We start from the raw sequence: 17,045 nt of genomic DNA on the forward strand, positions 1-17,045 counted from the left end.
TCTTGGCACCTCCTTGATGTCTGAGTCAAGGAGACCTTGGGTCTGTTGTCTTTCAGAGGAAAACGTTCTTTTCTTGTTGGGAGGACTTTTATACTGGGACTCCAGTCTCTTTTATGAATCTGGGTCCTACCTGTTAAATGTGTTAAGACTCCCTCCTGAGGCAGGGCGGGGTGGAGCATGTCTGTAATCCCAGCATTCACGGAGGCAGAGGCAAACAGATCTCTGTGAGTTCAAGGCCAGCCTGGTCTACCCAGCCAGCCCAGAACAGCCAAGGCTAACACAGAGAGACCCTCTCTCAAAAAACAGAACAAAACAAAACAGAAAGATTTTTTTTTTTCCTCAGTAATGGATTTCAGTGATGAGCAGACTGAGAAGGCCCCTCCCTTAAAAACCCACGTACTTATGCCTAATGAGATATCCACAAGCCAGCCTGGGGGTGAGGGTGGGGATAAAGTGGGTGAGGGTGTGGGGTGGGATGGGGTGAGACTTGGTTCAGGCGGGGAAGGTGGAGGAGTGAGAGGGTACCTAGGAGCTTGGCTGGTAGAGCACCTGAGCCAGAGCGGCTTCTGACAGACACAGGAAAGGCAGGCTGTACCCTGAGCTTGTGAGAGGTACTGGGGTGGTAGCCAAGCAGGCCAAAAGGGTGAAAGGAGGCCAGTAGGCTCCCGGGGTGGATTAAGACTGGCCACGGAGAGGAAGATAGACTGTTTGAGGGTTTGTTTGTTTTCTTTCATTCTTTTTCACCTTTATTTTTCCCTCTTGATTCACAAACTTATTTCCTTGGAGCAATGTTTGGTAGCTGCTGGAAGGGGGGTGGTGGGGTGGGAACTTCACCTGTTCCAAACCCACATGGTCACTCATATGACCCTCATCTGAGGGTCTACTTTTTCATTCTGAGAGCCCACCCAAATCACCGCCCCCACCCCCTTCCCTGGAGGCCATGGTGGAATTGGCCTCTCCAGTTTCTGGTAATTTCATCAGGGCTGCATCATGTTGCTGAGACTCAAGATTAGCATCTCCCTGCATGGTAACCCTTCCTTACCAGAGCTCCTGTTCAGCCTATGGGGTTTAGGGTGAACTGGTGGGGGGGGGGGCCGGGTATGAGGGTCTTTAAGGCAGAAGACAATGGGGTGAGATTTTTGTAGAGTGTCCAGAAACACTGCTGTTTGTCCCCAGGACCCTGAGCAAAGAAGACAGAGGTAGGAGCTGGGATGGGGGATACACAACAGGGCAGGCTGCTGTAAACCACAGCCTCTCTTGACACGCCCAACTTGAATGTAGGCAGGTATCCCTTAGGGGCCTGGAGAATCAGTCCACCTTAACAGGGCTGGCTTAGGCGAACTGCTTGCAATGTCATCTGCACATCCAGCACAGCTCAAGCTGGGTATGGGGCACGGATAGCTGCCAGCCAGAGCCGGCTCTTCACAGTAGATCTGCAAGCCTCACCATGCTTCAGGGCGCTCTAGAGGTTGGTGGTCCCCTCTGGGGCTGGGACGGTGATGGAGATGACGACTGGGATGGAGCCATACTCACCTTGCTGGCACTAGTAGTGGTAGCCACCATAGCACTGGCTTTGCAATGGTTTGGCTCCAGGCCGGACCAGGAGACACAAGGATCAGCATCTACAACTCCAGGCGTGCAACCTGCTCAGGTGGGAGGAGGCAGGCAGGCCCTACACCCAAAGTCCGAGGCCAGTGATGCCAGTGAGGGGCACAGCAAAGGACAGAAGAAATCAGAAGCTGCTGGAGGTGGCCAGAGGAGACCTGCTACAGCTAGTGGCCAGGACCTAGAGCTATCAATAGGCGGAAGTAAGACCTCAGGGACCCGGCTTCCACTCAAGACACCCGAAGAGGTGGCCAACAGAGGGACCACCCCAGCATCCCTGGGAAAGAAGAGAAAGGAGCCACCCAGGCCAGAAACGTCCTTCCTGCGCCACCACAAAGCAAGGGATATCCCTGTCCCCATCACGATCCACTTTACCCCTCGAAGCCCTGACAGCGAAACAGAGATCCAGGCAGAGGTAACTGGCACGTGTGGTAAGGGGACAGATCGACAGGGCCCCATCCATATGGAGCAACAGGACACCAGGCCCTGGCACCTGGCTGTGGGGCCTTCTGGCCCCCTGGGGAGAGGCCTAGGCAGCTTGCGTCGGCGACGGAGGCCTGGTGCCAGCTCAGGAGACAGACCCTACCGACCTCTAAAGCCGGACCCCCTCCGCCTGGGCACTGTGGTGAGTGTATGGGACGCTGTGGATATGGCAGCCGCAGCCACCCAGGACATCCTCACCGGCAGTTCCCTTACAGGTCCCTCATCGCTCCACTCAGACAGGGGGAGCGAGATTCCTCAGGAGATGGGCCTAGCTGATGCTGTAGTCAGTAGGCCTCAGGCAGACCCCTTCGAGGATGTGCGTGGGAGGAGCAGCCTTCGGCTCACTCCCACCAGCACTGCACGCTCAGAGGCTAAGGGCAGTGACAGCACAGAGACTGGATGCCCTGCCCCTGGGGAGACTCAGAAGATCCTGGCTAGTGAGGTAACCTGGGCCAGAGAGAGTGGGGCAGCTGTTGTCGCCAGCAACTTCAGTCCGTCACAAGGTGCCCTGCCAGAAGAGCTGCGCCCTGAGGCTTGTGAAGTGGACCAAGCTGCTGGCCAGAGCAAGACGGAGAAACTAGGAGCTGGCTACCTCACTGGCAAGGGGAGAGGGTCATGCCAAGACAAGGCAAGTGAGCCCATTGCTGGCAGTCAAGCTGCAGACCAGAGCTGCACTCCCTCCCACAGTTTTCCAGCCTCCCCTCTGACCCGGGACACTGAGCTGGCTCCATCCTCTGCTATGGCAGTGCATCCTGTCCCTGGGCTCCTACACGCAGTCTCTACCTCTGCTCCTTTAAACAGTTTGCCCCTGGAAGTTAGCCAGGGTCCTTCTGGTGGTGACAGTCTCAGAGCAGGGCCAGGCCCCTTTCCAACCCCAACTTTAGCCTCAGTGGAAGCCTCAACCTCAGGGCCAGCAGCAATTCTAGAACTACCTTCAATATCACCCCCAACCTCAACCTCATCCTTAACCCCAGCCCCTGTTACAGCCCTAACCCCAATTTTGACAGCAACCCCACCTCTCACACCACCCCCCTGCCCAGCCCCAGATACAGCCATAACCCTAATAACACCAACACCAACATCAACCCCAACCCCAACCCCAGTTACAACCTTAACCCTAATCTCAACAGCCACTCCACCAACCCCAACATCACCCCCAAGTCCGGCCTCTGCCCTCGTTGCAGCCCAAGAGCCTGCAGTAGGCAGTGAGCCAAAGCCTGTGTCTAGGGAGTCCAGTGCAGGCCTGTCCAAGAGCTCCCAGGAAGGACGAATCTCAAATAGCTGGGGCAATCTCATCACCATGGTTCTTAGGAACCACCCGTTCCCTAGGCAAGAAAAGGCCCAAGACAGTACCCCAAGGGCAGATCCCCAGAGTCCTGCAGGGCCTAGCACATTCACATACTCTGAAGATAGACAGCCAAGGCCCGCCTCTGAAGGGGCCATCTTCAGCCTCCAGGACAAACCCAGACCATCATCAGGGTTAGTCAAACCAGCAGGTTCAGGGAGCTTAGGGGAGGCTAGATTTGAAACAGAGGCAGTGAGCTTGGAGACTAGTGAGCCTTTGACCCTAGACCCTAGAGGAGATGGAACCATGCAGAAAAGTCTAGGCTTGCTGCCCCCAGTTGCAGAGCCTGCAGCTGCCTCACAGTTGCCCGCGCAGGCACAGCCTGCTCCTGTACCAACTACTACGAGACAGGATGCTCAGCCCATCCCCCAGCCTCGGCCTCGAAGGAAACGTAGCATAGCTCAGAGCTCTGAACAGATGCTTACCCAGGAAGTACCCCAGCAGCCCCAGGCGCAGGTGCTGAAGGAGGGAGCCAGACCGGCAGGCGGCAGGGAAATCCTCACAGAGAGGCAGAAAGAGACCCAAAAGCTTATGGTTTTTCTGCAGAAGCCCGGGAGTTGGGGAGTGGTGGAGGGGCCCCAGAAGTACTGCTCGCAGGCGGCACAGCCTACCACAACAGTGGTACCCTGGCCTCCAAAGCTAGACCTAAGCAGCTGCTTGGAGGTTTTGGCTTTTGCCCAGAAGCATGGCGAGCTGGCCTTAGCCCAGGAGACCTATGTCTTGATGAGCAACAATTTGCTTCATGTCCTGGGAGACCCACACCTCTACCGCCAGCTGAGTGGAGCTGACAGGGAGCGCATCCTGAACCTGCGGACCTGCCAGGGCCAGACAGTGCTGGGAGTCCTTGTGCTGCCCAGCCTCTATCAGGTGAGCCACTCAGGGCTCACGAGGGGCCCTCCTGGTGAGGAAGCTCCTGCAATCAGGTCTGAACATTCTCATCTTCACACATACCTCCACGTGTTCAACCCACAAGAGAATGTGTGGCGGCCCCTGACTCAGGTACCAGAAGAGGTCCCACTCCGGGGCTGTGGGCTCTGCACTATGCATAACTATCTGTTTTCTGGCAGGTGGCATCAGGGGTTCTGGTGCCAAGGCTGTCTGCTCCAACAAGGTATTCTGCTACAACCCTCTGACCAACATTTGGAGCCAGGTTCGGCCCATGCAGCAAGCCCGGGCCCAGCTCAAGCTGGTGGCTCTGGACGGAATGCTTTATGCCATTGGTGGTGAGTGCCTGTACAGCATGGAGCGCTATGACCCACGCACAGATACCTGGACCTTGAGAGCATCACTCCCTGAGGGCACCTTCCCAGTGGCCCATGAGGCTGTGGTCTGCCGAGGAGATATCTACGTCACAGGGGGTCATCTCTTTTACCGCCTGCTCAGATACAGCCCTGTAAAGGACTCATGGGATGAGTGTCCCTATAGTGCCAGCCACCGACGGTCCAGTGATATGGTGGCACTAGGGGGCTTTCTATACCGCTTTGACTTGTTGCGGGGCGTAGGTGCTGCGGTGATGCGCTACAACACAGTGACAGGCTCCTGGAGCCGGGCCGCCTCCCTGCCACTGCCTGCCCCTGCCCCACTGCACTGCACAGTGTTGGGCAGCACCATTTACTGTCTCAGTCACGGGGTCACTGCTACCTTCACAGTTTCGGAGGGGACTGCTCTGTTTCAGGCCAAGGAGCTGCAACCCTTTCCCCTGGGAAGTAAGGGGGTCCTCTATCCATTCACTCTGACTCTGCCCCCCAAGACCTGGTTACAGACTACGCTCTGAGTGCTGGAAAAGAGGCAGAACTGTGCAGGAAACCCTTTTTTGTGTGGGTCTGAGTGGACCTGGGACATTATCTCTGAAGTGAGATTCCTTCTGCTTCCCTCCCCTTGGAGGCCTGGCTCCCTCCATTCCTTCTGGATTCCACTCCACCTTGCTGGTTTTGGCCCAGGCCCTACCTGCTTAGGATGTCTTAGTTGCATCACAGCCACTTCTGTCTGTGGGATCCGTTAGTACTCACTGGAAACCTATTTGAGCTTCCTACATTGCCTCAAGATGGAAGAGGAAGCAAACAGTTCCTCAGGAAACATCCTCACTCTGGAGTTTTGCTATTCTGGGTCTGAACGGCACTTGAATATTCTGTCCCTTGATTGCATAATAACCCTGCTGCCCCCAGTCCCAGCCCAGGCTGGCCCAAGACCATGTGGCGTACTGTGAGCCTCTCTTCAACTCTGGACTCCCGCACCACTTCTTACAGGCTCCCCTCTACATGAGCTCTGTGCTTTAATCTAGTTATACCTGTTGCTACCTGTGTGAACCAGGATGAGGCATTTAACCCTCCCCTCAACACCTGTCATTCAGGAGTCCCATGGGGACAAGATCACCAATGGCTACCTGGCCTGATGCCTGGGACAAATGACATTCGAAATCACATGCTTTCTCCCTTCATCCACTAAAGCCCACTTTAGGCAGGTAGGTAAATCTGAGTACTGCTGCTTGTCCTGACCTGCAACCTGGCTTATCTCAACTGAACCATCTTTCTCTTTTTTTGACAAAAAAGAAAGAAAGAAAGAAAGGAAGGAAGGAAGGAAGGAAGGAAGGAAGGAGCTGGGTGTGATGGTGCATGCCTTTAATCCCAGCACTCAGGAAGCAGAGGCAGGTGGATTGCTGTGAGTTCAAGGCCAGTCTGGTCTACAAAGTCTAGGACAGCCAAGGCAACACAGAGAAACCCTATCTCGAAAAACTAAAAAAAAAAAACCAAAAAAACCAAAAAACAAAACAGAAAGGAAGAAAGAAAGAAAGGAAGGAAGGAAGAAAGAAAGAAAGAAATTTTAGGGGCTGAAGAGACAACTCAGTGGTTAAGCACTTTCCCAGAGGCGCCAGGTTTGATTTCTAGAATCCATGTTGTGGCTCACAATTGTCTGTAGCTCCAGTCCCAGGGGATCTTACACCCTCTTCTGGCCTCTGTGGGCACTGCATGCATGTGGTGCATGGACATACATGTAGGCAAAACACCCATACACATGGAATAATAAAATAATTTAAAAGAAACTATTTACTGTTATTGTGAGAGGACTGCGTGTGTCATGGCGCATGTGCAGAGGTCAGAGGGTGACTCTGTGGACTGGCTTCTCTACTTATCCCTTTGTGTGGTACCAGGGATTGAACTCAGGCAGTCAGTCCTGAGCAGCAAGTGCCTGTATCTATAATTTTGCCAGCCCCATTCCCTTACCCCCCTTTTTCTTTTGTTTTTTTTGAGACAGGGTTTCTCTGTGTAACAGCTCTGACTGTCCTGAAACTTGCTCTATAGTCCAGGCTGGCCTTGAACTCACGAAGATCCACCTCCCTCTGCTTCCCAAGTGCTGGGATTAAAGGCGTGCGCCACCACCGCCTGGCCATTTCCCCCTATTTATTCTATGATTAGTACAACGGATACCACCAGGTGTTTGGCGTGCTGAAAGCATCTTCCTCACACACTTGTCTCTTTGCTTACAAAGTCTGCTGTGAAGTTGGGTCAGTGTAAGACAGAAAGGGCTTCTTGGGTTTGCTTGAAAATAAGTTTATTGAGAAACAAGTACCGTGTACACAGCTACATGTCTGGGCTTCTGGACCCATGCCCCTGGGTTCTGCCCTTCGGCTGGTGACAGGTGGTGGCTCACTGCTTGCGCTTGGTCTCGGTTAGCAGCTCCTGCCAGTTCTTCTCCATCTCCTCTTTGCAATTGAGGAAGGCATCCTCCAGCCGGCGCATGGACTCTGCTAGTGTGGGGTTGGTGCGCATGACTACCATGTCGTAGGCCATCCAAGTTGCCTGCACTATAACAACCAAACAGGTCCAGTCAGGTGAGAGGTACTGATGCTCTGGGGTGGGGTTGGGGGTGGGGCACTGTGTTCAGCTTTAGGGGCCAGACCCTGGGGTCACCAAGTATCCGAAGAAAAGAAAGCTTAGAGGTTGCTATAACCGCGCCCCCCCACACCCCCCAAAAAACTTCTCTCTACAGTAGCAGTAATGGCACCTGCTGATATTCTACATGTTGTAACTTCTCGGAATGTAAGCCAATGACAGTAATAAGCTGGAGGCTGGTCTGACGTAGAATGGAAGGAAAACTAGAGCAAACATGGCTCCTTACCTGTATGTAGTTCACAGCTGATGGTTGCAGTTGACTTCTAAGAAGTCATCACTTTTTACCCAAGCTTACATGCTCAGGGAGGACGACCATTTCTAGACCCATAAGACCTAAGTTATATGTTTTCTCATGCTCAGTGATCTGAGACACCTATCTACCTGACACCAGAAAGGCACAGGGCAGGAGTCCTCCTGGGAAGGTTTGGCTGCCTCATGTTAGGCGTCTTTGAGCACTCAATATACACAGACAAGCATCTCCTCTTTTTTTTTTTTTTTTTTTTTTTCAGAACAACTTGAGGGCAGCATCTACTGGGGCTCTAAGGGAGCACACAGTTCTTGTGCAGATTCAGTGGAAGTGTGTGCAGAACCTGTTCTGCAGCATCCCCTTCTGGTACGGCTCTTATCTCTAGAGCTTTACAGAACATGGTCTGCCCCTCTGCATGACAACTGAGCACAACACCCATGTCCCATGGATACATTGGGAAATTATATCATCAAGGAAATTAACCAATGAGCCTGTAGGAAAATGGTTAGTGAGAGCTGGGCAGGTGTGTATATATGCAAGCCACATCTCTTCATCACAGATGAAGTAACAGAGAAGTGATTTAGTTGTGGAAAATTTACTAGAAAAGGCACCTGCAGAGTCTCAACAGAGCTCATATGACTATCACTACCAAAGGGAGCCTTTAGTTTTTGGATCGAGAGTGGCACTGGAGACCTTCCTACAATGTAGACCACTGGCCCATCCCACAACATGGAGTTTTTGTCTAGCAGGTTGGGCTCATTCTAACTCAAAGGGTCTGAAGAGCACACTTTCCAAACCCCAGGCAGCAGATGTCTTATGGATCTGCACGCTAGAGCAGAGTTGGCTTCCCGTCTCTCGACTTGCTAGCTATGTGAGCTTCAACAAGGGTGCTAATTTGCTAACCAAGCCTCCTCATTCACAAAATAGAATACCTACCAGCTTCGAGTGAGAGCCAACCACTAAGATACAAACCTCCTAGCAACGATATGGACTGAATGCATGTATGCCCCCACATTTATGTACTGAAATACAAGTTAATGGTATTAGGTAATGGGCCTCTGAGATGTGCAGTGATAAGGGGAGAGCCTCGTGACTCATGGGCCTGGTGTCCTTATAAAAGAGACACAGCACTTGCAATTGGCCTTGTGAGGACACAGTGAGAAGGTGGATGACTAGACAAACATGGAAGACAATTCTCACCAGATAACCCACTGGCACCTTGATCTTGGATTTCCTGGATTCTAGGACCATGAGAAATAAATGTTTATTTTTAAAGCTATTTTGTTTGTGGCCATCTGTTATAGTATCCCCAGATGATTAGTCAGTACAACAAGGAGAGTGTTGCTATAACAAACACCTGCAAGTATGGGGGCAGCTTTGGTGGTGGGTAGAGGCCGCTAGAGTTTTGAAGCTTATAATAGAAATGCATGATACAGTATTTGTCACAAATGGAACTTTAAAAGCAATTCTGGTTTAGGAATAAAAGAGGAATTTAGAGAAAAACTCTGCATCTTCATAGAGAATATATGCAATGCTGGACAGAATGCTTAGGGACCTGCAGATGGTAAAGCCATTCCGATGAGAACTCAGGAGGAAATAAGGAATTTTGTCAGAAACTAGAAGAAAGATGACCCTTGTTATGACTGTCAAAGGACTTGGCCGCATTATGTTCACACTCAGTGTTTGGTGGAAGGTAGAATTATGAGCATGAACCTGGATACCCACATGAGAAGAACTGCTTAATATTAGAAACTTTTAAAATTTAATTTAATTTGGTTTTTTGGTTTTTTATTTTTCGAGATAGGGTTTCTCTGTGTAGCCTTGGCTGTCCTGGACTTGCTTTGTAAACCAGGTTGGTCTCCAACTAACAGAGATGGCCTGCCTCTGCCTCCCTCAGTGCTGGGACTATGGGTGTGCACCACTGCACTTGGCTAAAAACTTTTATTATAAAATAAATAATTTAGGTACTCAGGGCAAAGACTTAAGGTGGGAAAGAAAATAACATCAGGGGATGAAAGTAGCTCAAAGAATGGGCCAGGTGTGGTGGTGCACGTCCTTAATCTCAACACTCGGGAGACAGAGGCAGGTGGATCATTGTGAGTTCGAGGCCAGCCTGGTCTACAAAGCAAGTCCAGGACAGCCAAGGCTACACAGAGAAACTCTGTCTCAGAAAACAAAACAAAACAAAAATAGCTATAAGAAATGAATCTGAGCTTCCTAGGCCAAATCAGAGAAAGAAAATTCTTGTATAAGGCCAACGTCCATAAGAACGAGATGAATGCACTCTTTTGACACACCTTGTTTCTGAAGATGGTGGTAGAGCCCTCTGTTTCAGTCACTTCCGTCACTGTGAGGAGACACTATGACAAAGGCAACTTATAAAAGGAAGCATTTAATTGGGAGCTTGTTTACATAGACTCAGAGAGTGAGTCCATGACTATCATGGCTAGAAGTTTGGCAGTAGGCAGGCAGGTATGGCACTGGAGAATTAGCTGAGAGCTCACATCTGATGCACAAGTTGCAGGCAGAGACAGAAAGTGAGACTGGGCCTAGCGTGACACAACTCCTCCAAGAGGGCCACATCTTCTAATCCTTCCCCAACAGTTCCATTAACTGGGTACCAAACAGTCAAACTTGTGAGCCTATGAGGGCCATTCTCATTCAAACCCCCACACCCTCCATAGCACACACGAAGCCTTGGCTTGATGCCTAACACGGGAAGAATACCCACCCCCCCCCCCAAAATCAGCAAACAGCCAGGCCTGGTGCACACCTTTAGTCTCAGCACTACAGGAAGAGGCAGGCAGATTGAGTTTGAGGCCAGCCTGGTCTATAAAATGAGTCCAGGACATCCAAGGCCACACAGAGAAACCCTGTCTCAAAAAACAAAACAAAACAAAAAATCAACAAACTAACAAAGTGAAACAAGAATTTTATCCTAAGAGAACAATTCCCAAGGAGGTTCCTTTCTGAAGAGTGTTCTGGGGGCTGGAGAGATGGTTTAGTGGTTCAGGGCACTGCTGCTATTCCAGAGGACAGGGGTTGGATTCCCAGAACCCACCAGATCATTCACAACTGTCTCTAACTCCAGTCTCAGATGATTACTCTGACACTCGTTTCTGGCCTCTTTGAACATTGCAAACATAGTCTAAGTCATGCACACAGGCAGGCAAAAACATCCATACACATAACATAAATATATTTACAGTAAAAGTCAAGAAAAAGAGTATTCTGTAGTTGCAAATGACTTTGATAACATCTGTATTTTGAACAGGAGGAGGCCCCTTCATGCCTGTAGTTAGAATTACTGATAAAAGTTAGCTGGCAGTGTGGCTCCAAGCACTGTAAGGAAATCAGTAAAGGTAGGGTCTCATGTCACTCAGGCTGGCCTCAACCTTGCTAAGTGGCTGAGGGTGACCTTGAACTCCTCTTGCTGCTACCTCACAAGTGCTGGGATTAAAGGTGTGTGTTACCACATTCCAGTTCAGAAATGTGCTTCTCAAGAAACTCGAGGTTTGTATGCATTTACTGTTTACTGACTGCCACTCTGTCCTGCCATTTGTTAAGGCAGCTCTGGTACCATATAGAAGGGTACAGAGAGGACATATCTGGGTTCCTGAACTGTCCATGATAAGCTGCAGTGGGAGAAGACAGATTCCCAGCAAATAAGCCATTGGAGATTGTGAAACATGCTGAGAAGAAAGTAAACAGTATGTGTGTGACAGAGAAGTGGCAGGCAAAGTCAAGACCAGCCCTAAGAAGAGGACACGCGGAAAAGCCTCCTGCTAAGACTAGCTCAAGGAGAGATGACTTGCCTAGTATTCCTAAGGCCTCAGCACCACCACCATCCAAAGAAAGGAAGAAAAGGAAAGGAAAAGAAAGGTGGAAACAAAATCTCCTGTCCCCAACTATGAGTCTGGAAGCAGATTTTCCAGCACACAGTCAAAGTGTACAGGGACTGAAGCGATGGTTGGCTTAGTGACTGTGATCTTAGGGGAATCATAGCCAGAACCTAAAGCTATGCCAAATTCAGATTTATTTCCTTCTAAAGTTGGGCCATAACAAATGCTTTTGGCTTCTTGCCTCCTGGATTTGTTGTGCAGGAATAGATAGCAGATACTGATTTGGGTGCCCGAGGATACAACGCTTCCATGACAAAACCCTAAACCACTGAGGGTAGTTTTGAAAAGGATGGTGAGTAGGAACGCTGTGATGATTCTCAAGAGAGAAATAGCAAGAATTTACAGTTCCCTGAGTGTTCTGATTCCAGAATTGCCAATAAAAAGGTAGAGAGCTATTTAAGCTATTTATTAGGATTTAGCTACATTATTCTTTTTCTCTTTTTCTGGGGGTGAGAAGAGGTAGAGTTAGTGCTGGGGAGTGAACCTAGGGCATCCAACATATGGTAATCACATTCTCTCCACCAGGCCACCTCATCCATAAACAGGATAATAATGGTAGATAGCCCTAAAGCTGTTGTAAGTGAATGAGATAATGCACTTAAGAGCCCACGGGAACACATCAATGTGGTATGTAATAAACATAAGCTGTGTAAACGTAGTTTTTATTTGCCCAGCTCAGTTGTTGTCTGCGAGGCTTACTGCCTCCTTCTGCTAACCCAGGCCTAGTGCTGGAAGCTTCTAGCCTCCATACAATCTAACCTAGACCTAGAATGTTTTCAGCCTCTGAGACTTACTGCTGAATAAGCTCACCCTTTCTTGTTCTTTCTGAGCTCTGGGCTGGCTGGTTCAACTCAGCTGTTCCGGCTCAAACTCTTCTCCCAGCTGACTTATTTAATCTGGCTTCTCTCTCAGCCCAGAATTGCTTTGCTTGGCCTTAAACTAACTCAGCAACCTGCTCTAATCTGGCTCCTTCTCATTTTCTGGCTCATTCCATTTTCACCTGAGTGGTCTCTCTCGGCAACCCATCTCTCTATTATTGTCCTGGTAAAACTGTCTTCTCTCTCTGAAAAACTGCCTTTTAAGTAGCTTCCCTTTCCTCTCTCTTCTTGTGAGAGTTGGGCATATCCTATTTTTGTTAACTCTTCTTTGATTTGTCACCTTTTCTGCCACTCAATTACACATCATTTTTAAACATGGGTGCTTCCTTCTACAAACTAACTTTACCTTCATTTGCAATTAAAGGCATGTATCACCATGCCTGGACCTAAGCTTTTCTTTACCTGATACTTGCTCTATACCAGGGTGGCCTTGAACTCAGGTCTGTTTGCCTCTGTCTCCTAGATTAAAGGTGTATTTGTATTCCAGCTTGATCACACGGACCTAGAAGGTCTTTGGATGTAATCTCTTGCCAGAGCAACCATGTTCTGAATTAACACTCCTCTACAAAGCTGTTATTGTCATTATCAGTAATACAGAAGAGTACTAAATAGCCAGACCTGTGCAGCCTTTCTGTGGCTTAGTAAAGTAGAAAATATCCACTTCTAATAGGAACAAAACCACACAAGTATGTGCACAGAAAAATATGTAGAAGCCGGGTGTCTTGGTTCAAGCTTTTAATCCCAACACTCAGGACAGAGGCAGAGGGATCTCTATGACTTTGAGGTCTGGCTGGTATATACTGTGAGTAATTGGACAGCCAGAGCTATTGTGAAACCAAAACAGGAGCCACATTGCTGTTAAGGAGCCGCATTGTCATACACTGTTATTAATTCTTGGTACCTTTTAGGAATAAGTTTCTATTTCCTTAGCCTAATGTATCCTGCAAACCACGCTTTTCAGCTTATTCTGAACTTGTAACCCCATGATCTATCCCCCTGGCCTAGCTTGGGTTACATAGTGAGACATTCTCTTAAAAACAAAACAAAACAAAAACCAAAATTAATTATTCAAAAATTTAAAACAGTATTTAATTTGTGGTTGCTTATATATTGATAACACTCTAGGAGATGATAAATGAATAAGTAAAACTTTAAAAATACTATATTATTCCTCAAATTAGACAATTTGTATGAACATTTGTGTGGTAGTTGAATGAGAAATATCTTTCAGTCTTGGCCATTCAAATAGTTTGTCCCCAACTGTGGCACTGTTTGCATTAGGGTTTATCACACTTAAGCTGTGATAAAACATCTGATAAACCACAAGACCTCAGAGTCAACTGATCTGGGCCTATGGAGGCTCATAGAGACTGAACCACCAACCAAAGAGCATGCATGGATTGGGCCTAGACCTCCTACGCCTATGTAGCAGATATGCAGCTTGGTCAACATGTGGGTCCCCTAACAATGGGAGTAGAGGCTGTCTCTGACTCTGTTGCCTGCCTCTGGATCCCTTTCCTGTAGTGGGCGGCCTCGTCAGGCCACAGTGGGAGAGATTGTGCTTAGTCCTTCCAGGACTTGAGGTGCCAGGGTAGGATGGTACCCTTTGGGGGCCTCCCCTTCTCTGAGAAGTAGCGGGGTCACGGGGAAGGGGCGTGACAGTGGGAATGGGAGAAGGGAGGGGGCTGGGATCAGGCTGTAAACAAACAAATAAAAAAACAACAAAAAATCATGTCAAAAATCCCTGTGAGTGCCCAGGTAATGGTGGCACACGGTTTTAATCTCAGCACTTGGGAGGCAGAGGCAGGCACATCTCTGTGATTTCAAGGCCAGACTGGTCTACAGAGTGAGTTCCAGGACAGCCAAGGGCTAAAACAGAGAAACCCTGTTTCAAAAAACCAAACCAAACCAAACCAAACCAAACTTCCAAAATCCCTGTGAAGGGAAAGGTTTGAAACCTTGAAGCTGCCCTGACCTAGAGAATGGTGAAAGCCCTTGGTGTGATTCTAGTCCTTGTCTTCTCAGTCTGGCGCTCTTTGGCTAGACCTCTCAGGAATTTGGCACCTTACTGATCCCTCACGCTTGCCTCTGGAGTGCTCTTCATCTCCATCTTAGCACCATCACTCATGTCCACACCACAGCTCCTTCTCCGAGGCTTTCCTCGAAGCCTCACTGGCTCTTAGGGGCAGCTTCTGCTCCTTCTCAGCACCCTCCCTGGCTTAACCACACAACATTATTAGTGCTAGCCATTTTAATATAAAATGTAAATGTTTTCATCTTAGTTCATATTTTCAAATTATGGTCACATTGATGTCTATTCCTGGCCCTTACCCACTTTCACAAAGGGAATGATTTCTATTCAAGTTTCTATTCTTTTTATTGTTTTCTTGTTTTGTTTTGTTTTTGTTTTTTTAGAGACAGGGTTTCTCTGTGTAGCCTTAGCTGTTCTGGAACTTGCTCTGTAGAACAGGCTGTCCCCAAACTCACAGAAATCAGCCTGTCTCTGCCTCCCAAATCTGGGATTAAAGGAGTGCACCACCATCACCATGCTCAAGTTTCTAATTTTAAAAGGCACAAAGTAGTCCTATTTAATAAAAGGACAAACAATTTGACTGGAATTACATAGCTTTTTTGGCTTACATCTTAAAAATTAAACTTGTGTTTCTATGTATGTGCGTGAGCCTGCCCGAGTTTATGTACACTGTGTGCATGCAGGATCCTGTGTGTGTTGGTACACACATGCTCATGTGCCATCATACATGTGTGGAGGTCAGAGGTTGACGATGTGTAGGAGTCAGTTCTCTCCTTTCACTGTGGGTTCCAGGGATTAAACTCACAATCCCTGGATTGTGGCTCAGCTACAAGTGCCTTTCTGTACTCACAGACATCTTGCTTGCTCTAAAATTGTTTTAATTGGAATAAAATATACATGCCTATGCCCTGTAAAGCACCCCCTATTTTCTGTGACAAAATTTGGGCTCACAGATTATAAGAATTACATATATATATGATTTATCTTATGTATATGAGTGTTCTGTTTTCATGTAGTGCCAGAGAGGGAATCAGATCCCATTATAGAAGCAATTCCAGTGCTGGGAATTTAACTCAGGACCTCTGGAAGAGCAGCCAGTGCTCTTAACCACTGAGCTACCTCTCCAGCCCCAAAATTAAGTCTTTCATTTTGTCTTGAGACAAGGTTTCTCTGTGTAGCCCAGGCCGTCCTGGAACTCATTTTGTAGACAAGGCTGGTCTAGAACTCAGGGATCTGCATGCCTCTAGAATTATACATATTTTGAATTAAAAACATATAAAATTATGATGTTGTTGCTACTACTGCTTCATTGAAACACACTGAATAAAATAACAAAATAATATTATTTCCAAAGAATGAAGAAATGCATAGTACTGTGCCTCCCGTTCTCAGGAGTATGCTAGTTTTATGAGCGTTCCAAACCTTTGCTTAAATAATTCACAGAGAGACTGTTCATCTTCTGTTCCCCAGTGCAATAATGACCTGTGCACGCTTGCCATCTGCTGCATAGGGGAGCTAGTATCTGGTGCTATGCCTTCAAGATGATAATGGACCAATGGTAGAAGAGAGATGTAATCACATGAGATAATCACAAAATTATTCAAAGTCAGTCACTGGAGCTGCTAACTTTTGTGTTGCCATAGTTACCAGCTATGAGTTGGAAGGTGCTGGGGAAGCCCTTGCTAGAGAAGGCACTTGGTGTAGGTTCGTGAGTTTAGGGAGCAGCAGAGCTGTTGAGGAAGGGAAGGCGGTGATTGGGAAGACATCCTACCTGAGATTTTTTCCATCTCTTCCAGTAGCTTTTCCAGGTCCTTATTCAGGTCGGACAGCATTTTCAGCATGTTATCATAGCTTCTTTCCCCAGGCTCAGAGTCAGCCATCTAGGCAGTGAACGGAAAGAAGCTGCATGGGACACACCAGCACTTTAGTTCCCTCCCTATGGCTCACAGGTGGGTGGTCCTTCAGCAACTGTTTCCCATCTTTCAAGGGTTGGACACCACCACTCACGCCCCAGAGGCTCTGTGAAGGTTAGACAGAAGTGTGTGGACGGGTCCACACAGACTGTAGCAATGCTAATTGTTCCTTTTTTCCTTTGGCCCTTGTTATGTGTCATAGTCAGTTTCAGTTGTCAACTCGACACACCTGGAAGATGGAATTTCAGCTGAGGAGCTGCCTCCATTGGATTAGCCTGTGAGCATGTCTGTGGGAAAAATTATTCTCTCTCTCTCCCCTTTTCTTTCTTTCAAAAATTTATTTAATTAATTTAATATTATTTTTAAAGGTTCGTTTTATTTATTTTTATGTGTATGGGTGTTTTGCTTGCCTGTAAACCTGTGCATCTTGTGTATGCAGCATCTGAAGAGGCCAGAAGAGGGCATCGGATCCCCTGGAACTGGAGTTACACAGTTGTGAGCTGCTGCTTTGTAGGTCCTGGAGTTGACTGAATCCAGGCCCACTGGAAAAGCAGCCAGTGCTCTTAATTGCAGAACCATCTCTCCAGTCCTAAAGATTTGCTTTTAAATTATGTGTGTGTTTCTGTCTTTCCATCTGTCTGTCTGTTTGGGGTTTTGTGCACGTGAATGGAGATCAGAAGAGGGCACTGAATCCCCTGTAACTGGCTTTTATGAACAGTTGTTGGCCACTATGAGGCTGATGGGAACTGA

The 17,045-nt window shown here is 48.2% G+C and overlaps 2 protein-coding genes across 2 annotated transcripts; one reads left to right on the top strand and one right to left on the bottom strand.

Annotated features, from left to right (window-relative positions):
- Positions 1-1,324: 1,324 nt before the first annotated feature.
- On the top strand, positions 1,325-5,207 carry Klhdc7b (kelch domain containing 7B). Its single transcript, XM_051159425.1, is given in 2 exon segments — positions 1,325-4,489; positions 4,491-5,207. Coding segments are annotated over 2 exon segments (3,759 nt in total). The 5' UTR covers positions 1,325-1,447.
- Positions 5,208-7,048: 1,841 nt separating this feature from the next.
- Syce3 (synaptonemal complex central element protein 3) lies at positions 7,049-16,262 on the bottom strand. Its single transcript, XM_051159426.1, has 2 exons — positions 16,154-16,262; positions 7,049-7,235 (listed from the first exon to the last, which is right to left on the bottom strand). The coding sequence occupies exons 1-2, from the start codon at positions 16,260-16,262 to the stop codon at positions 7,078-7,080; spliced, it is 267 nt and encodes an 88-aa protein (XP_051015383.1). The 3' UTR covers positions 7,049-7,077.
- Between the last annotated feature and the right edge of the window lie 783 nt (positions 16,263-17,045).

The sequence above is a fragment of the Acomys russatus genome, chromosome 17 (assembly GCF_903995435.1).
Source record: "Acomys russatus chromosome 17, mAcoRus1.1, whole genome shotgun sequence".
Lineage (NCBI taxonomy): Eukaryota > Metazoa > Chordata > Mammalia > Rodentia > Muridae > Acomys > Acomys russatus.

Coding starts and splice junctions, on each gene's coding strand:
- Syce3 (XM_051159426.1), bottom strand. CDS start 16,262: ATGGCTGACTCTGAGCCTGGGGAAAGAAGCTATGATAACATGCTGAAA. Junction 7,236..16,153: donor AGAGATGGAAAAAATCTCAG/GTAGGATGTCTT, acceptor TGGTTGTTATAG/TGCAGGCAACTTGGATGGCC.